The following is a 17285-nucleotide window of genomic DNA, read 5'->3' as shown; positions in this document are numbered from 1 at the left end:
GCGAGCCGCATGCGGCACTTTAACCAGTTGTCTTACGTTTAGGTATAATTTGTTGTTTTGAGAAATCTTGTCACCATTACACGCCGAGCGTGTCATGCAGTTTGCTAACATCTAAGGGGTGAAGGCTTTTGACGTTCTACCTTAAAATGCACTTATGCTTGATTTCCGTTGCAAACTTAAGTCTGACACTAATTTTATGGCGCGACGTTTTTAACTTACCTATTAAACAAAGTTACAGGAATGCAATCAGATCCCATTGACAGCGTAATAGGTATTTATTTAAGAAGTACTGCAGTTTGAATTCAAATTCGTTAACTGTAGTCTACAGATTTTTAGTGTACAAGATCTATAGTAAATCTAGCTGGGTATAAGTATATGAGATTAAGTAAGTTAGTAAGAAACAGGTTGTTATGCATTTCTTCCCATGTCTAAGGTGTGGCGATTTCCAAATAAGCAAGTAAGACATGGCTCTCTTAGTCTGGTCGGCCACCCCTGTGCTATATAGCCTAAGGCAGTGGTTCTCAACCTTTAATGCTTCGTGGCCCCGCTGCTTATAAAAATACCTAGCGTTGTGTTTAAATATTTTCGCGTGTTTTACTTCTTCACGTTAATAACAAATACAGATATTAATCAACGAATAATTGCACTTTTCTAAAAATTTTACAAATCAGTCATTTTAACTTAAATTACCTTTGTTAGTCATTGCAAAGCTTGATCTCACCAAGGTATGTTTTATATTCGGCTCTGTTTTTCACTGAGCCAAGCGAATGGTACTACCTTCATCAAGATGATTTCTTCATTTTCGTTTTATTAGGCGTTACTATTACTTTACAAATACGATGTACATAACCTCGTTGAATATTGGCCTAAAATTGACCTTTAGTAACCCTGCAGCGTACTTTATGCGTTTAACGATTGAACGCCCTTTAAGGAAATTTTGAAATTTCTGCACCTGTCATTACACGGTATACGGTATATATAGCTCGCCCAATAGAATTTGACGGACACTAATTATACGAAGGTTATCGCTAACGCTATACACTACATGGCTATACATACATAAAGGAGCACAGTAATTGTTATGCCACAGTGACAGGCCTTCATCCAAACGTGCCACTCGAGTACGTACGATTGAGGGTAAGTTTTCGCGATAAAACGATTAAAAATATCCAACAGTTTACTTTAAACATCCCTACTGACAAGTCAAAGAACGTGTCAGAAAAATGTGTTACAAAACGTTACAAGAAAGTTTTACAGTCACAATAAAAAAAATTATGTTTACTTGCAAATTTTGAAAATAGCGACACTTTGGTTTTGTAATAATCTACCGAGCTAGAGAGGTATGCCCGTGGCCCCCCAGGGGGGCCGAGGGCCACGGTTGAAAATCCCTGGCCTAGGGCATGCGCACAATGGTTTGTGTACATTTATTTTTGTACGTGTTCACGATTTAATTTTTTCAACTTTAAACATTTGTGCTGCTTCGTGGAATGTATTTAAAAAAAATTGCAAGAGAAATCGTTCATTTTGAAAAACGCAAACTGTAATAATTGTTTGCAGCGCGAAACAAAATTTGCATAGTGAATATTAGTTCAAAATATACTTTGAGCGGCCATAGCCTGGCTTTGAGCGGCCACATTAGCCAAACCAACGTTAAAATATGTGTCAATGAATTAACGCCATCGCGTGGCTTGTTGATGTTTTCGATCAGCTCCCACCATGTTGGTTCCATTCACCGAAAACTTTGGCGGCGAAACGCATTTATAAAAGCGTTAGTACTCAAATCAAATGCAACTTCGAGGTGAACTGCACTCAGGCATGTGAACCAGTGTACGCGAAAGGGTGTAAATTCATCTGCAAACTAGCAGGCGGCAAGTCGGATCATTTGCCTTGCAAGCTTAGCGTGACAGCGCCGACACTTCAAGCATTTAGTCAGGACGCGACGAACCGCAACGGGGCCCTTTACAATAAAAAAACTCATTTAACAAGTTAAGCGTGTGATAGAATCCAGAATGATCTGATCTCTCGTGGAAGTAAGCGGTGACCATTTTCGTCAGTAACGAATTATGAGAAAGTATGGTCAGATAAGATCCGCAGTCGCTTTTGTTATAATAGACTGCGTAGGATTCATGGATACTTTTAATACGCATCAATCATAACCAGCCAATGACCGACATGCACCCGAGACCAAGGTTTTTCAAGTAGAATCCATATATGCAAGAAAGCTTTAGGTGGAGCATTTTGATGCTCGGCACAACTATGACATCTGTGACAAATATCCATGTCTCTGTCAATATTTGGCCAATAAACAGCTGTTCTGGACAGTTGCTTCATTTTCTGCATTCCCAAATGACTTTGTTGCAACAACTGTACTTCGCGCTGAAGTTTAGCAGGTATCACCAGTTATAGCCGTACAATAAACAACCGTACCTAATGCTTAGTGAATCCGCAATCTGACTGTAGCGATAAAAGGGATCTCCGGCATCAAAATCATTATGTGGCCACCCTTCTTGTGTAGCCTCATTTGGAGAGAACGCAGTCTTTTGCAGTTTCTTTTGTAAGAGCCATATAGCATCAGCGGGTTTCACTTAACTACCCAAAATAGTGATTGCACAAACCGTATCTGAGTACAACAGCTAAAGCAGACCTGGGCAACATACGGCCCGCGGCTTATTTTCAATAAATACATAGGCTAAGCGAAGACCTGGGCAAGTTTGACAGATCTTGTCAAGACCCAGCCAAATTCGTTTTTTAGCCTGTTCTAGTGGCACTCTCTCCAACGAAAGTTTAACAAACTTAGCCTAATATTTAAAATATATATAAATATTAGGCTAAGATTGTTAAACTTTGTAACACATCGGTAACTTAAAGTTTTAAAAAAGAAGAAAAAACATATAGATTAGTTTTTCGTTTCACGTATTTTAATCTTAAGTTTTGGGTCAACGCGCCCCACAACTTAATAAACGCTAATATATCAAGCAATGTACATTTTTAGTCGGTGCTCAATGCTTCACGTACCATCTAAATCTAAATTAAAGTTTGCATTTTCAAACAAACATAGTCGCACATTTTCGCGCTTCGCGCGACGTTTTGGGACCTTCTTCAAATCAGACTTAAATTGCACATTTTCGCACAACTCTAAACGTAATAATAAATTGGTTGATTATTTGTTCTACACCGTCAGAGTATAACGTCATATTGTGTGTATTTTAGATCCTATATTATATTTGATCCGGCCCGCCACAATATTTTAGGTTTCCCATGCGGCCCGCGGCTAAAAATAATTGTCCACCCCTGAGCTAAAGCCTCTTTTTGGATCTGGCAATACTTTCTCTGACAGTCAGTCAGCGTTTTCGATATGTTAGCTAATGGTCTTTCGCTTCCATCTGCAAGACCAGACCTGTGCAACATACGGCCCGCGGGCCGGATCCGGCCCGCCAAGCAGTTTAACCCGGCCCGCAGCATATTTCCCTTGAAATACGGAAACAAGGGAGAGTTTCTACATGCTTGGTTGTATCGTAAACACTTTTTTAGGGACGTCTCTAGTCACGACTCCGCCAAATTGGTCGTATCTAGTCTAATATTTATATATTTTTTGTCTTAAAATATGAATACACTACCGATTGTTTTCTAAACTCTGAAATATACCGGTTCACTTTTTATAAACCAAAGTTAGTTAATTCAATGTTATGTGTTTCGCCCAATTTATATCGTCTTTGCAATATGGCTGCTGTACCGCAAGTAACACATCGGTAACTTATAACTTTAAAATGCAAAGTTCTTTTCTACGAAACTTTTACGTATTTTAATCATAACTTTTGGGTTAACGCGCCCCACAACTTGATAAGTGCTAATATATCAAACAATGTACTTTTTTTATCTGTGCTCAGTGCGTCACGTGACGCTCCTCTAAATTTAAATTAAATTTTGCATTTTAAAATAAGTTTAGTCGCAATTTTTTCGCCGTCTTGTGGCTTAGTCTAAATTCCTTAAATTGCACATTTTCGCTCAACTCTAAACGTAATAACAAGTTCGTTAGCCTATTTGTTTCATACAGCCAGAGTAGTGACATCATATTGCGTGTATTTTAGATCTTATATTTGATCCCGTCAGCCACAACATTTTAGGTTTGTCATACGGCCCGCGGCTAAAAATAATTGCCCACCCCGCTGGATGCATCGCATGCTATTCCAATCGGCAGGGTTTGATCAAAATGTGACATGATCTGACGTTAGGAAGTGCACTCCCCCCCCCCCCCCGCGGAATTTCAAAATGTGATTATTAGTATTATTTGTAAGTGTAATATGTATTACTCATGAAGGTTAAAAGTAATATACACTATCCATTGCCCCCAGTGGCGCATCCAGTTGGGGCGGGAGTTCTTACTCCCCCCTTTTTGTAAGTGATATTATCGTTTTTGGTTCGTTTTTGTCATGGTTTAACGGTTCGAAGCGGCGTGCTTTTTAAGTAATTGGATCACGCGTCTTAATCTAATGCGAAGCCAAAATCGCGCAAAACGCCGTGTTTCGTTTGGTCGACCGTAAACGCTGGATAGCTTCTCTCTTTCGTTATTTGTTTAGGTCAGTGGTTCTCAACCTTTTTTCTTTCGTGGCCCATTTACGTTGCAAAAAAATTCTGTGGCCCAATAGAATTTTTATGAAAGAAAAAACTTTAAAATAGGTTTAGAACAAAACACAGCAGAACATATTTCAAAATAGATTATTTAATCAACCGTGCATTAGTGACATACTTGCGGCTCAACAATAAATTTACATTCCTTTTTAATTCCTCCCAAACCATTATTCCTTTAAAATTAAATATAATGACACAAATGACACAAATGAAACTAAATCTAGCTTTTTAAATTGGTCTGTGGCCCACCTCAAATGTTCTTATGGCCCTGGGTGAAAAGCGCTGGTTTAGGTTGACTGGTTAGCAAGTGTGTATTCGACAATTGACAACGCTAAGATAAACCTTATTTCTTTTTTTCTCGCTAAAAAACGTCAAGTTATACGCAGTATGTTCCTCGCTGTTCGGTCTCTGCGCTAATATCCGATGTTGGTGTAACATCGACATTTGTTTAAATGAAACAGAGCGCGTTTTAAAGTATAAATTTTTAAGTAATGATAGTTAACGAAAAATTATGCTCTTTAAGCATACTCTAAGACCACGTGCTAAGTGTGCAATGGACTCGACTTATTTCCCCTTAACCACAGATTGTAATTTAAATGACTTGGCACACAGTTCGGCGCAGATGTTGCGCCAATCGTGGCATAATAACACCCGGTAAAAACGATCTCCGTTTAGTATTGCACGTGGTGAAAGGCGTGGTTGTAATTTAGCGCTAGTTCCGTTTATGGAACTTGAAAACTGCGCTGCTGATAGTCGAATTATGTATGATTCTACCACAATTAAACACACATATTTGAAGGTATTGGCTTTTTTTTCCTTAAGTTAACGATTGCACACCGTGGTTTCGCAGCTGGCGCCTGACAGGATTGTCGACGACGCACGTGCTCGCTTTTGCTGACGTATTTGGCTGTTTCTGGGTTTTTTCTATCACGTCTTGCAATCACCATTCTATGACGTCATACTGTCACTGTTTTAATGACGTCATTATTCATTAACGTCAGGCAAAGAAATAGGGGAATTCCCTAAGTTGAAAATTCAGGATCCCTTTTTGATTTTCTGGTTACGCCCCTGATTGCCCCCCCTGGAAAATTTTCTGCGGGCGCCTCTGCTTCTAAATGATATGGGGTGATCAACACGCGGTTCTTCCACCTAACAATTACAACCGTTTGCTAAAATAGTACTTTTTTTAATGCCTAATTTGCTGCTAATGCTTTGCTTTAAAACAAAATCAATTGTTTCATCATAAATACTATGGTTAAACATGTAAAATCTCGATCTCTTAGTTTTAGTAAACGTAACACAAAATCAACAAAATGTTCAAAAAATTCACAACTTATAACCAAATACATAATACATATGACGGCTTTATTTCATTTTAATGATATACAATTTATCGCAATAATGCATATTCGCTCGTGTTATTTATTTAGTACTTGAAATATTTTATTGGTAGAGGAAAACAGAATGGGGTCACATGTAAATGCTGATTTATTTTTATTTATCTTTGGGTCGGTTATTATTACAGTTGGAGTCAGTCTACACCAGTGCTCTTCAACCTTTTTTATTTGGCGAACCCTTAAAGTTGTGGTGACGAACTCATGCTCATGGGCGTATCCAGAAATCCAAAAATTGGGGTCCCGAATTTTCAACTTAGGGAATCCACCGTTTTCCCTTCTTATGTTAATGACGTCATAAAATAGTAACGGGTATGACGTCTTAAAATATCAGTTGTAAATGGCGTCATAAAATAAAGAAACAGCCAGTTAAAGTCCAGGAAAAGAAACGCAAAGCAAACAAATGCATCGTTAACACTCCTGCTTGGCGCCAGATGAGAAGTGTGCCATCGTTAACTTCAGGCGGAAAACTAAAACAAGATAGCGAATATATGTGATTGATTTTGGTAGATCTATGTATGGGACTACACTAAATTACATGCACGTTTCTTGTTACCTGCAATACTAAACGAAGATCGTTATTCCCCGGTGTTATGCGATTTATGCAACATCTGCGCCGAGCTGTGCTGTGTGACAAGTCCGCTAAAATACAAACACTTCTTACACCAACATCATAAATTAGCACAGACAGCGGACAGCGAGGAACATCAGGTTCACCTAACTCGACGTTTTTAGCAAGAAAAAAACGGAGACCGCCTAATTTATGGTTGTCAATTGTCGAACACACACTTGCTGATCAGCCAACCCGAACGAATAACGAAAGAGAAAAAATCTCCTCCGTTTATGGACGACCAAACAAGAATCGAAAATCGGCTTTTTGCGTTTGATTTTAGTTTCGTATTAGCTCAAGACGCCTGACGACCCCCCCTGGATCCGCCACTGCATGCACCCGGTTTACTTAAAAAGTAAACTGAGGTAAAAAGCGATATGAAAAATCATTCAATATAATCGTGTCAATTAAACCGAGCGGAGCTGCCGAAGTTTTACACACTGTTGGTAAAAGTTTGATTATGGCTGCAGGCAGCTTGAGACTATTATTGCATGTCATCAAACAGCATTCAAACTTAAATAAAACTTGCACCACGACTGTCAGGCAAAAAAGGAAGACCGCATTTCTCAGAAAGTTAGTTCACAAAGATTACAGCACCCCAGCTAACAATTTGACGTCGCAGCGAGGTAGATTTTTGGTTTAAATTTGGTCGATAAGACGTTGCAACCTAACGTTATTTCTACGTAAAAGCGTCGACACTTTATGGCGTAGATGCGACGTTGTGCAACTACGTTATTTACACGTTTATCCTGAACGTTATTTTTACGTAAAAGCGTCGACACATAACGACGTAGATGCGACGTTGTGCAACTACGTTATTTACACGTTTATCTTGAACGTTATTTTTACGTAAAAGCGTCTTCTCCAGACGACTGAGATTCGACGTCATAAATTGCGATGTTCTTGGTAAGAGTTTGATTATGGCTGCAGGCAGCTTGAGACTACTATTGCATGTCATCAAACAGCATTCAAACTTTACACAAAAACAGAAATAAAACTTGCACCACGACTGTCAGGCAAAAAAGGAAGACCGCATGTCTCAAAAAGTTAGTTCACAACGATTACAGCACGTTGTGTCATAGAAATCGTTAATTACTGGTAAATACGATATAAGATTAATTGTTCATTAAAAGTTTGTAATGAACCCTTATACCTTTTCGTCCTGGTGCACCCCATGCATATTTTGTTGCACCTAGGGTGCAGTGTGCACACCGGTTGAAGAACACTGGTCTAAACAACCCACATATAATACATGCGGCAAAGGCAAAAATAAGTTAATTATTAAGCTTGTAATGCACGACTAATCCTAAAAACGTCTGTTTTGTATGAGACTGTCATTGCGAACTCGACATTGCATTAATGTTTTATAGTCAAACAGATAATAGTAAATTATATTTTAAGTTAGGCTGCCTAATACAATAGTATAGGATTGTGAAATAGGTATAAAACAAATAATGTTGTTATGAAAGGCACGATGGAAGTTAGAACGAATCTGTACATTTTGTGTTTTGCTTTTCTCTGCAATCAATCAACATATGTAACACTTGAAAGTAGGTATCACTTGTGCACTGAAGTTTATTATAGGGAGTCCAACCGCTTAACTTTTCCGGTTCAGGTTTGCTTCTGATTCGTAGAGTTTAACAATCCGGTCAGTTCAGGTTTTTGGTTCAGAGCAATTAAAAAGTTTCTATTCAGCTCGACCGTAGCTATTTCAAAACCGGTTTATAAATTTCCAGTTTTGGTTCGGTTTGACCTCCTATTTTTTCTACAAGTGTACAAAAAATATGACTATAGGTCACCAGGTAGCAATTTTGTAAAAAAAGTACCGGTACTGTTGTTTTGAAAACAAGCTGTTTTTATGAAACAAACCTCCTTTTTCGTTTGAAGCCATGACATTTTCATCACCAGATTTGAAATTTACTTACTTCATCATAAAAGATGACAAACTCAACATACCTGATCAAGTAATGGTGCTTTATTAAGGGGTATTTACTGCGAAGAATCGTAACAAATTTTCGGCTTAAGTATTTGCGAAACGTAATGCCAAAGTTGGCCTATGAGGCTTATGTTTTGTATTTCCGCCAGGAGTGTTTCCCATTTTTATAAAACCAGAAATCGATAGTAAATATACATCGTGCGACACATAACAACAGGATAATAAATAGCTGGCAGTGTAATAAAACTACACTACATACTTACTTTTCATTTATTTGGCCGTCTTGTTTAGCGACCATGTAAGCCTGGCATATGTATCAGGGGCGTTACCTCACCTGTACCAAATTTTAAATCTGTTTTAATCAATATATTACAGATATTCAAAGCACTCTTAACGAATCCAAGGGTACAGCAGCATTGGCAGTGTTATATGCGTGCTTTTTTATATCTTCCTTATTTCTGCCGCCCTATGCTATTCGAAGGTTTGGCCACAAGCGATGTCTGGTTGGTTCAATGTCTTCATACTCTCTCTACATTGCAGGTTGTTATGGCATTTTTAAGTATTGTCCACACTTGCTAGAATACTAAAATACATTGTTTTACCTATGCGCGTATGTAGGTTGTGCGAGTTTTGTAGCTCTTTATTTATTTATTTAATTTTATAGAGTTGGTCAAAAATTGTTTTTTTAGCAAACTTTTACCCGTCTAACTACACTTTAATACCGGCTGCTGCTATTTTGGGAACACTTTCAGCAGTGATGTGGGCCACGGTAATTTCTTATGTGACGCGATTGGCTGAAATCGAATGTGTCAACGGCAACTTGACTCTTAAAAAGACAACAGGCTTATTTTTTGGAACATTTTACTCATTTGTAAACTTTTCCTTGTTATGTGGCAGTAGCATCATGGCTGTCATGATAGCTGCGACATCTTCTGAGACAAAAGCAGATGGTGGTTTTACCTTTGATAACTCTTCACAGTTCTACAATGTATATGACAATACATCCTTCCATAGCAATCAAACATGCGGCCGATATTATAAAGGCTACGAAAGTACAATTAAAGAGGAAGGAACGCAACTCAGCAAAAATATCAAGTTTCTATTACTTTCCGCTTTTGTAATTCTTAACACAATTGGAATTGTTTTATGCGCTTGTTTAAGTGATTTTTCTAATGGTAAGATTAAAGAAAACGAGCAAGGCAATAGGAATGATTTTGATGCAAGTGTTGCTAAAGAACCATCTGGTCCGCTGTTTTGTATTGTTAGTAAAACTGAACTTATCGATAATGGTGATAAAACTGAAACAATGGTAATCAATGAAGATCAAAACAGCATGCCGACAAACAAATTCAAAACGTCCTCCCGCTTGTTGGATATTAAAGCAACATTAAGATTTGTCAGAAAGGATGTGGTTGTATTTCTTATGATCCCACACACACTTCACCTTGGAGCACTTCAAGCATTTGTTCGAGCAAGTTTTAACGGAATTTGGGTGGTATGCAACTTAGGTAAGAATATTCTAAGCGTCCTAAATTTTGAACTCTCTAAAAAATGTCTAAAAAATAACAAAAATAGACCAACAGATCTAGGATGTTGCGTCTCTTCGAATCACTAACCATCTTGTAGTCACGTGACAAAATGCCTGAAATATTTCTATAAAAAACAACAACAAAAAGGCAAACTTGATTTGCGGATGCGAAAACATAAACACCTCCAAGGAGAGATTTTTTAAATCAGTCAATGTAAAATCATAAACAAGATTTTATAATTAGAAAAATATTTTAAGAAGTGTGGTTTCAACACTATTTGAAACTTTTGAGCTACATGAAGTTTAAATGCGTTTGTAGCATTTTTTTACACTTTTTCGAGTGCCCACGTAGGCTATGTCCATTCACTTACTTCAATAAACGGTCACGGCCAGCATTTTTGCCCATTTAAACTATTAAATGTGAAATTGTTTTTGACGCAAAACTCGTTTAACTTTCCAACATGCTGTACCTCCTTATAAAAAAATTTCAGCATATACACGCTATGTGTCTATAATGGTCTAATGCAGTGATTTTTAACCTGTTGTGGCTTGCGGCACCCCTACAAGATTTTTCCGTGAGTAAATCACTAGAATATAACAATAAACGGAACTGAAATAACACATATCAACTCTATACAACGTAGGAAGTTTTAATTGTATTTCCACTAAAATATTACACAGAAAGTTGTAAGAGTTGAGCAAAAATAAGATTCTTGGAGATTTTCAAATATCTCTCGGCACCCTTTGGCATTACAAATGGCACCCAAGGGTGCCACGGCACACCGGTTGAGAACCACTGGTCTAATGCATTGGTTTCCAACCTTTTTGTTGTCGCGAGCCCCTTGTCAGTTTGCACGAACCGATGCGACCCCCATTTATTCTTTTATTGGTTGAAAATAATGGTAAAGTAGACTTAAAAACACGAATGGTTCACTAAAGCAAATGTCGTTAACATAATTTTTTGACTGGCACATTATTTTACTTCTTACACTGCTAATTTGTTTGTATTGTTTGGTTTCTTGTTAATTTTTCTTTGGACAAATAGTACAGGCGACCATCTTGAAACCTTTTGCGACCCCCAGGTTGGGAACCACTGGTCTAATGGAAAAAAGCTTTTTTCGTCCTACACTTAAATGAAATTATTTGTGTAAATGAGGGAAAAATAGGTGTTAGACATTAAGAATGGTAGTGTCGGGACAGGTACTTACAATTTTACAAACTAACACTTAGACAAATCGTTGCGTTGGTTAAAAGATCTGTCATGTGACTAATCTCGGTCTACCATTTCGAGGAGCTTTTATCGAAGATAGATTCTAAAAATTAATAATGATTACACGTGTTCTTGCCAACGTTAAACGTCTTTTTTTGACAGGAGTCGGATGGGTTTCATACACAATGATTATTCTTTCTCTTTCAATGATGCTGACAAGTTTAGCGTCCGGAAAGCTTTTGCACAAAATTAGCCAGAGGATGTTGTTAGGATCAGTCACGCTATTGGAAGTTGGCTGCTTAATAACGTTGCTTGTGTGGAGCGCAGGAGAGAGCAAGTGGCCCTATTTTCTTCTCAGCATCGGTTTAGGTTGCAGTCATGCAATGTTCAAAACGCAAACGCCAACATGTTACGCAAGGTTTTTTCCTGAGCACCAAACGGAGGCTGCTTCGTGGCAAATTGGTGTAGAGTCCATTGGTGTTTGTATAGCATATGCTATTACATCAGTTTGTTTGCCCATCCATGTGTTAATTACCACTTTGATTCTACTTACTTTGGGCTACACGCTTTATTGCACAGCGCTGTTTATTAAGAAGACAGATTCCCGTAATGATAACCAGCATAGCTGATTTTACTTTAATTTCAATCATCAATATTTATAATTACATAAAATACCTGTGTTTATATCACTTTAATCAATTATTTGTACGTGTAACAAAACTATTAATTAAGATAACACTAGTATAGCAACCTGTTTATGTAGTTTAACCGCGGGATTACCTAAAAATCAGCATTTATTCAATATAGTAATAAAACTTTCTTGACGGGTTCTTCAGTTTTTATTAATATTTTTGTTGGAGATATTTGCACCAATTTTGTGGATGAACTATTTTTTGGCGAGCGTGTGCCTATCGTTTGACTGACTACATTTGTCGCATTTAATCTTACTTGCGCCTTCGTTTAATGTATTTTACTTGATTGACCTAATGAGGCACGCTTGTGACTAAACTTGTCTATTTTATACAAATTGTTGTTCAACAGTGGAACCCGATTTATTGGTTTCGAGTAAGATAAATACAGCAATAAACAAAGTTTAAAACAATTTAATATATATGAATGAACAATCCTTTTAATTAGGCCTACCATATGTCTTCTTTTAGGAGGATTTGTCCTCTTTTCTCAAGAAAACTGAATGGTCTTCCGAGGAGGCTCAAAAATGTTCAAATGACCTTTTTTTCGCATTTCGAGTTACTTACTTATACTTTTAACAAGAATTTTAGGCGAGACGTTGTATTTCTTTCCAAAAATATAATGTAGCCATGAAATATGCTTAATTGCTGGCTTTAAACAGGTTTTCCAACAAATTGCCCTACCAGCCCTACCTTCTTGATTGTTTTGACAAACATTGCGCCAGAAAAATGGCAACAGAACCTCACATATAAAAAAGACCCATTAATGAAGCAAAGGAATAAGTTTTGTAGGCCTATAGTGCTATCACTGTATGGTAGGCTATGTTCTTAATTTTTACAGAAGCTTGTCTAGGTAGTCTATAACAGCGGTTCTTATCCGGGGGGCGCCAAGCAATTCTTAGGGGGAGCGAGCGCGAATCTTGTCTTTTCTACGTTTATTAACTTTTTTTAGCACAAAGTCTCTTTGAATGCGATTGCATGTTTTCATATCATCAAAGGTATAACGGCCATATTTAATTACAATTTTGCTAACTTATAGATAAACGATAAAACTCATCCACCGTTCGAACTATTTTTACCCATATTTTATATATGATAACAGCCTAGCAACAGGGGGACTTAAACTTTTTTGCGCGAATCGATAAGGTCTTTGCAATATTGCCGTCGTATTGTGTGTCGTCACATCTTTTGAAACACGTTAATGCAATGTTTAACTTTTGCACTTGACATTTTTATTTGCACTTGACATCACACTTGCCTTACAACTCTAGAGTAAATGTCATCACAGCAACACGTTTGTCAAAATCAGCACGTGCACGAGCTATTTGTTGTGTGCCCAATGCGAAAAGCCTCCTGAATTTACAGTTTAGCGCCAATTCAACTAATTAAACACCATTTTTTCGCGCTTCGCGCAACCGACAAGAAACTTGTTTTCAAGTTTTCTCAGTAATGTATAATTGATGCCGAATTGGTTTTCATAGTGGGGGGGAGGGTAAGTCGCAAGGCATAGGAAAATTACCAAAGATGGGCGCGACTGAAAAAAGGTTAAGAACCACTGTTCAAATACAATGCTTCACCGGTGTGCCACGGTGCAACCAGACATTTTTAGTGACAAAAGGTTGCGGAGCACTGCTCTCATATAAAGTAAACAAATCATATGGGCCTCTGTTTAACTCAAGGGTCGAGCCTCTATGCTTCGATATTAATCCGCCAACTATTATTTACCCACTGAATGTTAATTAAAAAAAACTTAAATTCCGAATTTAACTCAATTTCCTTCCAGTTGACAAACTTTTTTTGAAACTCATTGAACTTTTTCTGCAAAGCAAAAAACAATACCGCATTTTTTTCATTAAATATAAACAAAAAAATAAATAAAATTAAAAACCAATGCAAATTGTGATGCAAAAAAGTGTAGCAAAAAGCATTTGTTAACTTTTCTTGCAGCTCTAGAAATTGCTGTGCAACAAATATTTGTCGTTTAGTGAAATTTATTAAGCAAACATTTTGCAGAGAACCCTTATCGAACAGTTCGTTAAACATCGTCATGTGCAACGGGCGTTAACTGAGTCATTGTGTGTAAAGATCGCAGCACCTACATTTCGATTGCTGTTAGCTGTTGAGCTATATCAGTTTTTTTTAACAGAAACCCAAGCATGGAAGGTAAAGAGAAAAGAGATCTTCTGCTTTTGTGCTTTGCTCTTATGTGTAATCAGTCGGCTTACATGACCCTTGAAAGTACGTACTGAGTTTTTAATAGTGATACGTGAAGTATTTTTCTCGATATATCAGATATTCAACTGATATATGTATATTGCCTGATGGGTTGCGCTTGAACATTTGCTTAAATTTTTTATTTAAAAAGCCTAACAATAACGCAATTTTTTTGACGTTATTTGCTCAAATTGTAAAGCATTTGCGTCTAAAAACTAAAATAAACTTTCGTATAAAACTAAAAATGTCGTCTGCCAAATTAAGTCCATCAGCAAATTCCAAACAGAAAATGTATATTCATACTAATCAGTCAATTATAAAACTTGGGTATTTGTACATCATTAGCGAGACAAAGTCCGAAATAATTTTATTTGGCATAGTTCAAGATTAGCTAAAAGTTCAACGTTTAACAACTTTTGATACTTCGTGTTTCAAAAATTTACGTACGTGTCGAAAACAAAAAACGTCAAAAAGAAATTTATTTATATTGTTTGTGTTTTTTTACATTCGTTTAGCTGGGCATATGCTATCCGTCTAGGAATTGCTGGTTCAAGATATCTTAAAATAAGTATAGGTGATTGTTATATATTAATCAAACCTACATATTACAAGGTCCAAGTTTTTAAATTTCACAATCAAAAATATAATTGTCTGGTTTACGTCGCGTTCGCTTAGATACAGCGAAGTTGTTCGTGTTGTTTCAGATGTCCAAAGCTCTTTAAATGAAGGTAGCGGTACAGCGGCATTGTCGGTGCTCTATGCTTGCTTTGTGTTGTCGTCGGTTTTGCTGCCGCCATATGCAATAGACAAGTTTGGTTGCAAACGCTGTCTAGCTTTTTCTATGGCCTCGTATTCACTTTTTATCGCAGGTTAGTATTCTCTTCACGAATGTTTTTAAGTAGCAGATTACGAAAACTTAAGAGGTATCGCGGCTATGATTATTCCTTGCTACGCCACTAACCGCTGCATAATAACTATGCTGTTTGCATAATAACTATGCTATAAATCCAAAGAGGCGTTTGGAGTGTGTTTCATAATGTACGCTAAAAAGTTTTTATTTTCTCTTAATTTGAAACATGAAAAATCCAAGTCTTCCTTCCAACAACAAATAGTTTCGTGCTTTGTGACGCCAATCACCTAAAATGAAGTTTCACCAAATTACACTGTTTCTCTCGCGTTGTGCAAGGCCAGTCTCAGAAATTTTCTGAAATTTAATAAAGCATGAAAGCAAACACATTTTTTATGCTCAAAACAATCTTGTGTTTTTGTGCACGCTATTAACCGATAGAACAAGTTAGACAAGTTTTTTGTTGTTGGTTTTACAAGATTCCTAATTGATAAATCATAGTAATAATATTGGGTTCCACCTTTTATAAGTTAGGTTTGGATATATTTTCAGTCATATTCGGGTCGTGCCAAAAAGTGTTTGCGGGTCCCTGGTTTAGCCCACTGCACAGCGCAGATATGTAACAAAGGCTATATTGACAGTTACAAAACTCTAATTTCTATTAAATGCGTGTTTAACGCAAAAGGGTTGGCTTGGTTATACTGTTAAGTCACATGCTTGGAACTCATGGAATTTTATAACAACCTACTGGGAAAGTATTGAGCGCAGTGAACTCAAATTTATTGTGGGTTTTCCAGCTAATCTTATCGGTTTTCCACGACATGACTGACCAACAATCATTGTTTTTCTAGTGCATTGTTTTTTCACTTTATTAAGTGCCTAGTAAGCCAAGTCTGTTTATAATTAGTTTTATCAAAACTCGAATTCTCATTTATACGAACTTAAATTGATTAACACTGAATAACATGCCAAAGAATTTCTAGCGTTTGCTAGACGCTGTTATGTAATTTTTACTCCTCAAAGTCAAGAAGCAAAACTTATTTAACTTGTAGTAACGCAGAAAATATTACTGTGTATGGTGGAACACATGCGTGCCATCAGGCCGGGTCGTATAGCCTAAGTTGAACGGTGCTATAAAACGTTTATTTCTAATTTTAAAATATGCGTGCGCGGTCTCATTCATAGCTAGCCGCCTATAGCTTTGTAAATCGAGTAAATGACCCGGATATTTACAAAATATACTCCAATTTTAGGTGATTAGACAAAAAATATCGGTTTGTTTAGTTAATCGTTAGGAGAGCACCGACCGAATGCATGTTAGATTTTACCATTATTTACAGCAAACTTCTATCCAACTGACTTCACATTGATTGCAAGTGCTGCAGTGATGGGAACATTATCTGCTGTAATGTGGGCAACGTTTATCACCTACGTCAATCGCCTGTCCAAGATTAACGCAGAAAGAACAGGGAAATGTGTGAAACGCATAAACAAAAAATCGTTTAGCTGGCTTTATGGGTTTTCTAACGCATCTTCTCTTCCTGGAAGTTTTTTAATGATTTTAATAATTGCTATTACTCCACCTGGTGAAAAAGACATTCTTGATGTTAATCCAACAACAGTTGCATATTCAACAGTAAACGAATTGCTAATTACCAACAAAAGCAATATGTGTGGTCTCTACTTCAGAGTAGACGAAAGCCTCTCGGCCGATGTTAATTTTAAAATAGATAAGATAGCGTTGTATTGTCTAATTTCATCTTTTCTACTGTTGAACACCATAGGAGTGGTTTTGTGCTGTTGTCTAACAGGATTGCCAGAAATCAAATCACACACTATAACTGCTACCGATAAAAGTTTGAAAGCTATTGCTACAGATGAATTTTCCGAAGTTTGTTCTTCAAAAATTGATACGATGAAAGACACAGATTTCGCGAACTCAAAGAAACTAATCAAGTCAACTCAAGTTAATCAAACAAATATACAGGATGCGATGATTAATTCTCCATGCAGTTTGCTCCGGGCGACAATGAAACTTGTTTGGACTGATATGGCTGCAGTTTTGCTCGCGATTCAAACCGTGCACATTGGTATTCTTCAGGCATTTATCAGAGGATCGTTTAATGGGAGTTGGATTTTCTGTAATTACGGTAAGTGAAACAACCAACAGTTGACAAAAAAGAAATTGTTAAACCGTCAACAACAAAGTAAACATTCTCGTGTTAATG

General features: G+C 37.1%; 1 protein-coding gene across 1 annotated transcript; it reads left to right on the top strand.

The window, feature by feature from the left end:
- Positions 1 to 8522: 8522 nt before the first annotated feature.
- On the top strand, positions 8523 to 14245 carry LOC146148525 (protein unc-93 homolog A-like). Its single transcript, XM_083388057.1, has 7 exons — positions 8523 to 8597; positions 8861 to 8867; positions 8945 to 9109; positions 9259 to 9338; positions 9750 to 10077; positions 11470 to 11572; positions 14143 to 14245. Exons 1-7 carry the CDS (start codon positions 8523 to 8525, stop codon positions 14243 to 14245), a joined length of 861 nt encoding a protein of 286 aa, XP_083244183.1.
- Positions 14246 to 17285: the final 3040 nt, after the last annotated feature.

This window comes from Ascidiella aspersa, chromosome 4 (genome assembly GCF_963924565.1).
Source record: "Ascidiella aspersa chromosome 4, kaAscAspe10.2, whole genome shotgun sequence".
NCBI lineage: Eukaryota > Metazoa > Chordata > Ascidiacea > Phlebobranchia > Ascidiidae > Ascidiella > Ascidiella aspersa.
This window is presented reverse-complemented; position numbering and strand designations above follow the sequence as displayed.

Bases quoted from the DNA above. Each gene is read 5' to 3' on its own strand.
- LOC146148525 (XM_083388057.1), top strand. From the start codon at position 8,523: ATGACATTTTCATCACCAGATTTGAAATTTACTTACTTCATCATAAAA. The intron at 9,339-9,749 runs GTAATTTCTTAT...TCTAATGGTAAG, and splicing joins CAGCAGTGATGTGGGCCACG to ATTAAAGAAAACGAGCAAGG. The intron at 10,078-11,469 runs GTAAGAATATTC...TTTTTTTGACAG, and splicing joins TTGGGTGGTATGCAACTTAG to GAGTCGGATGGGTTTCATAC.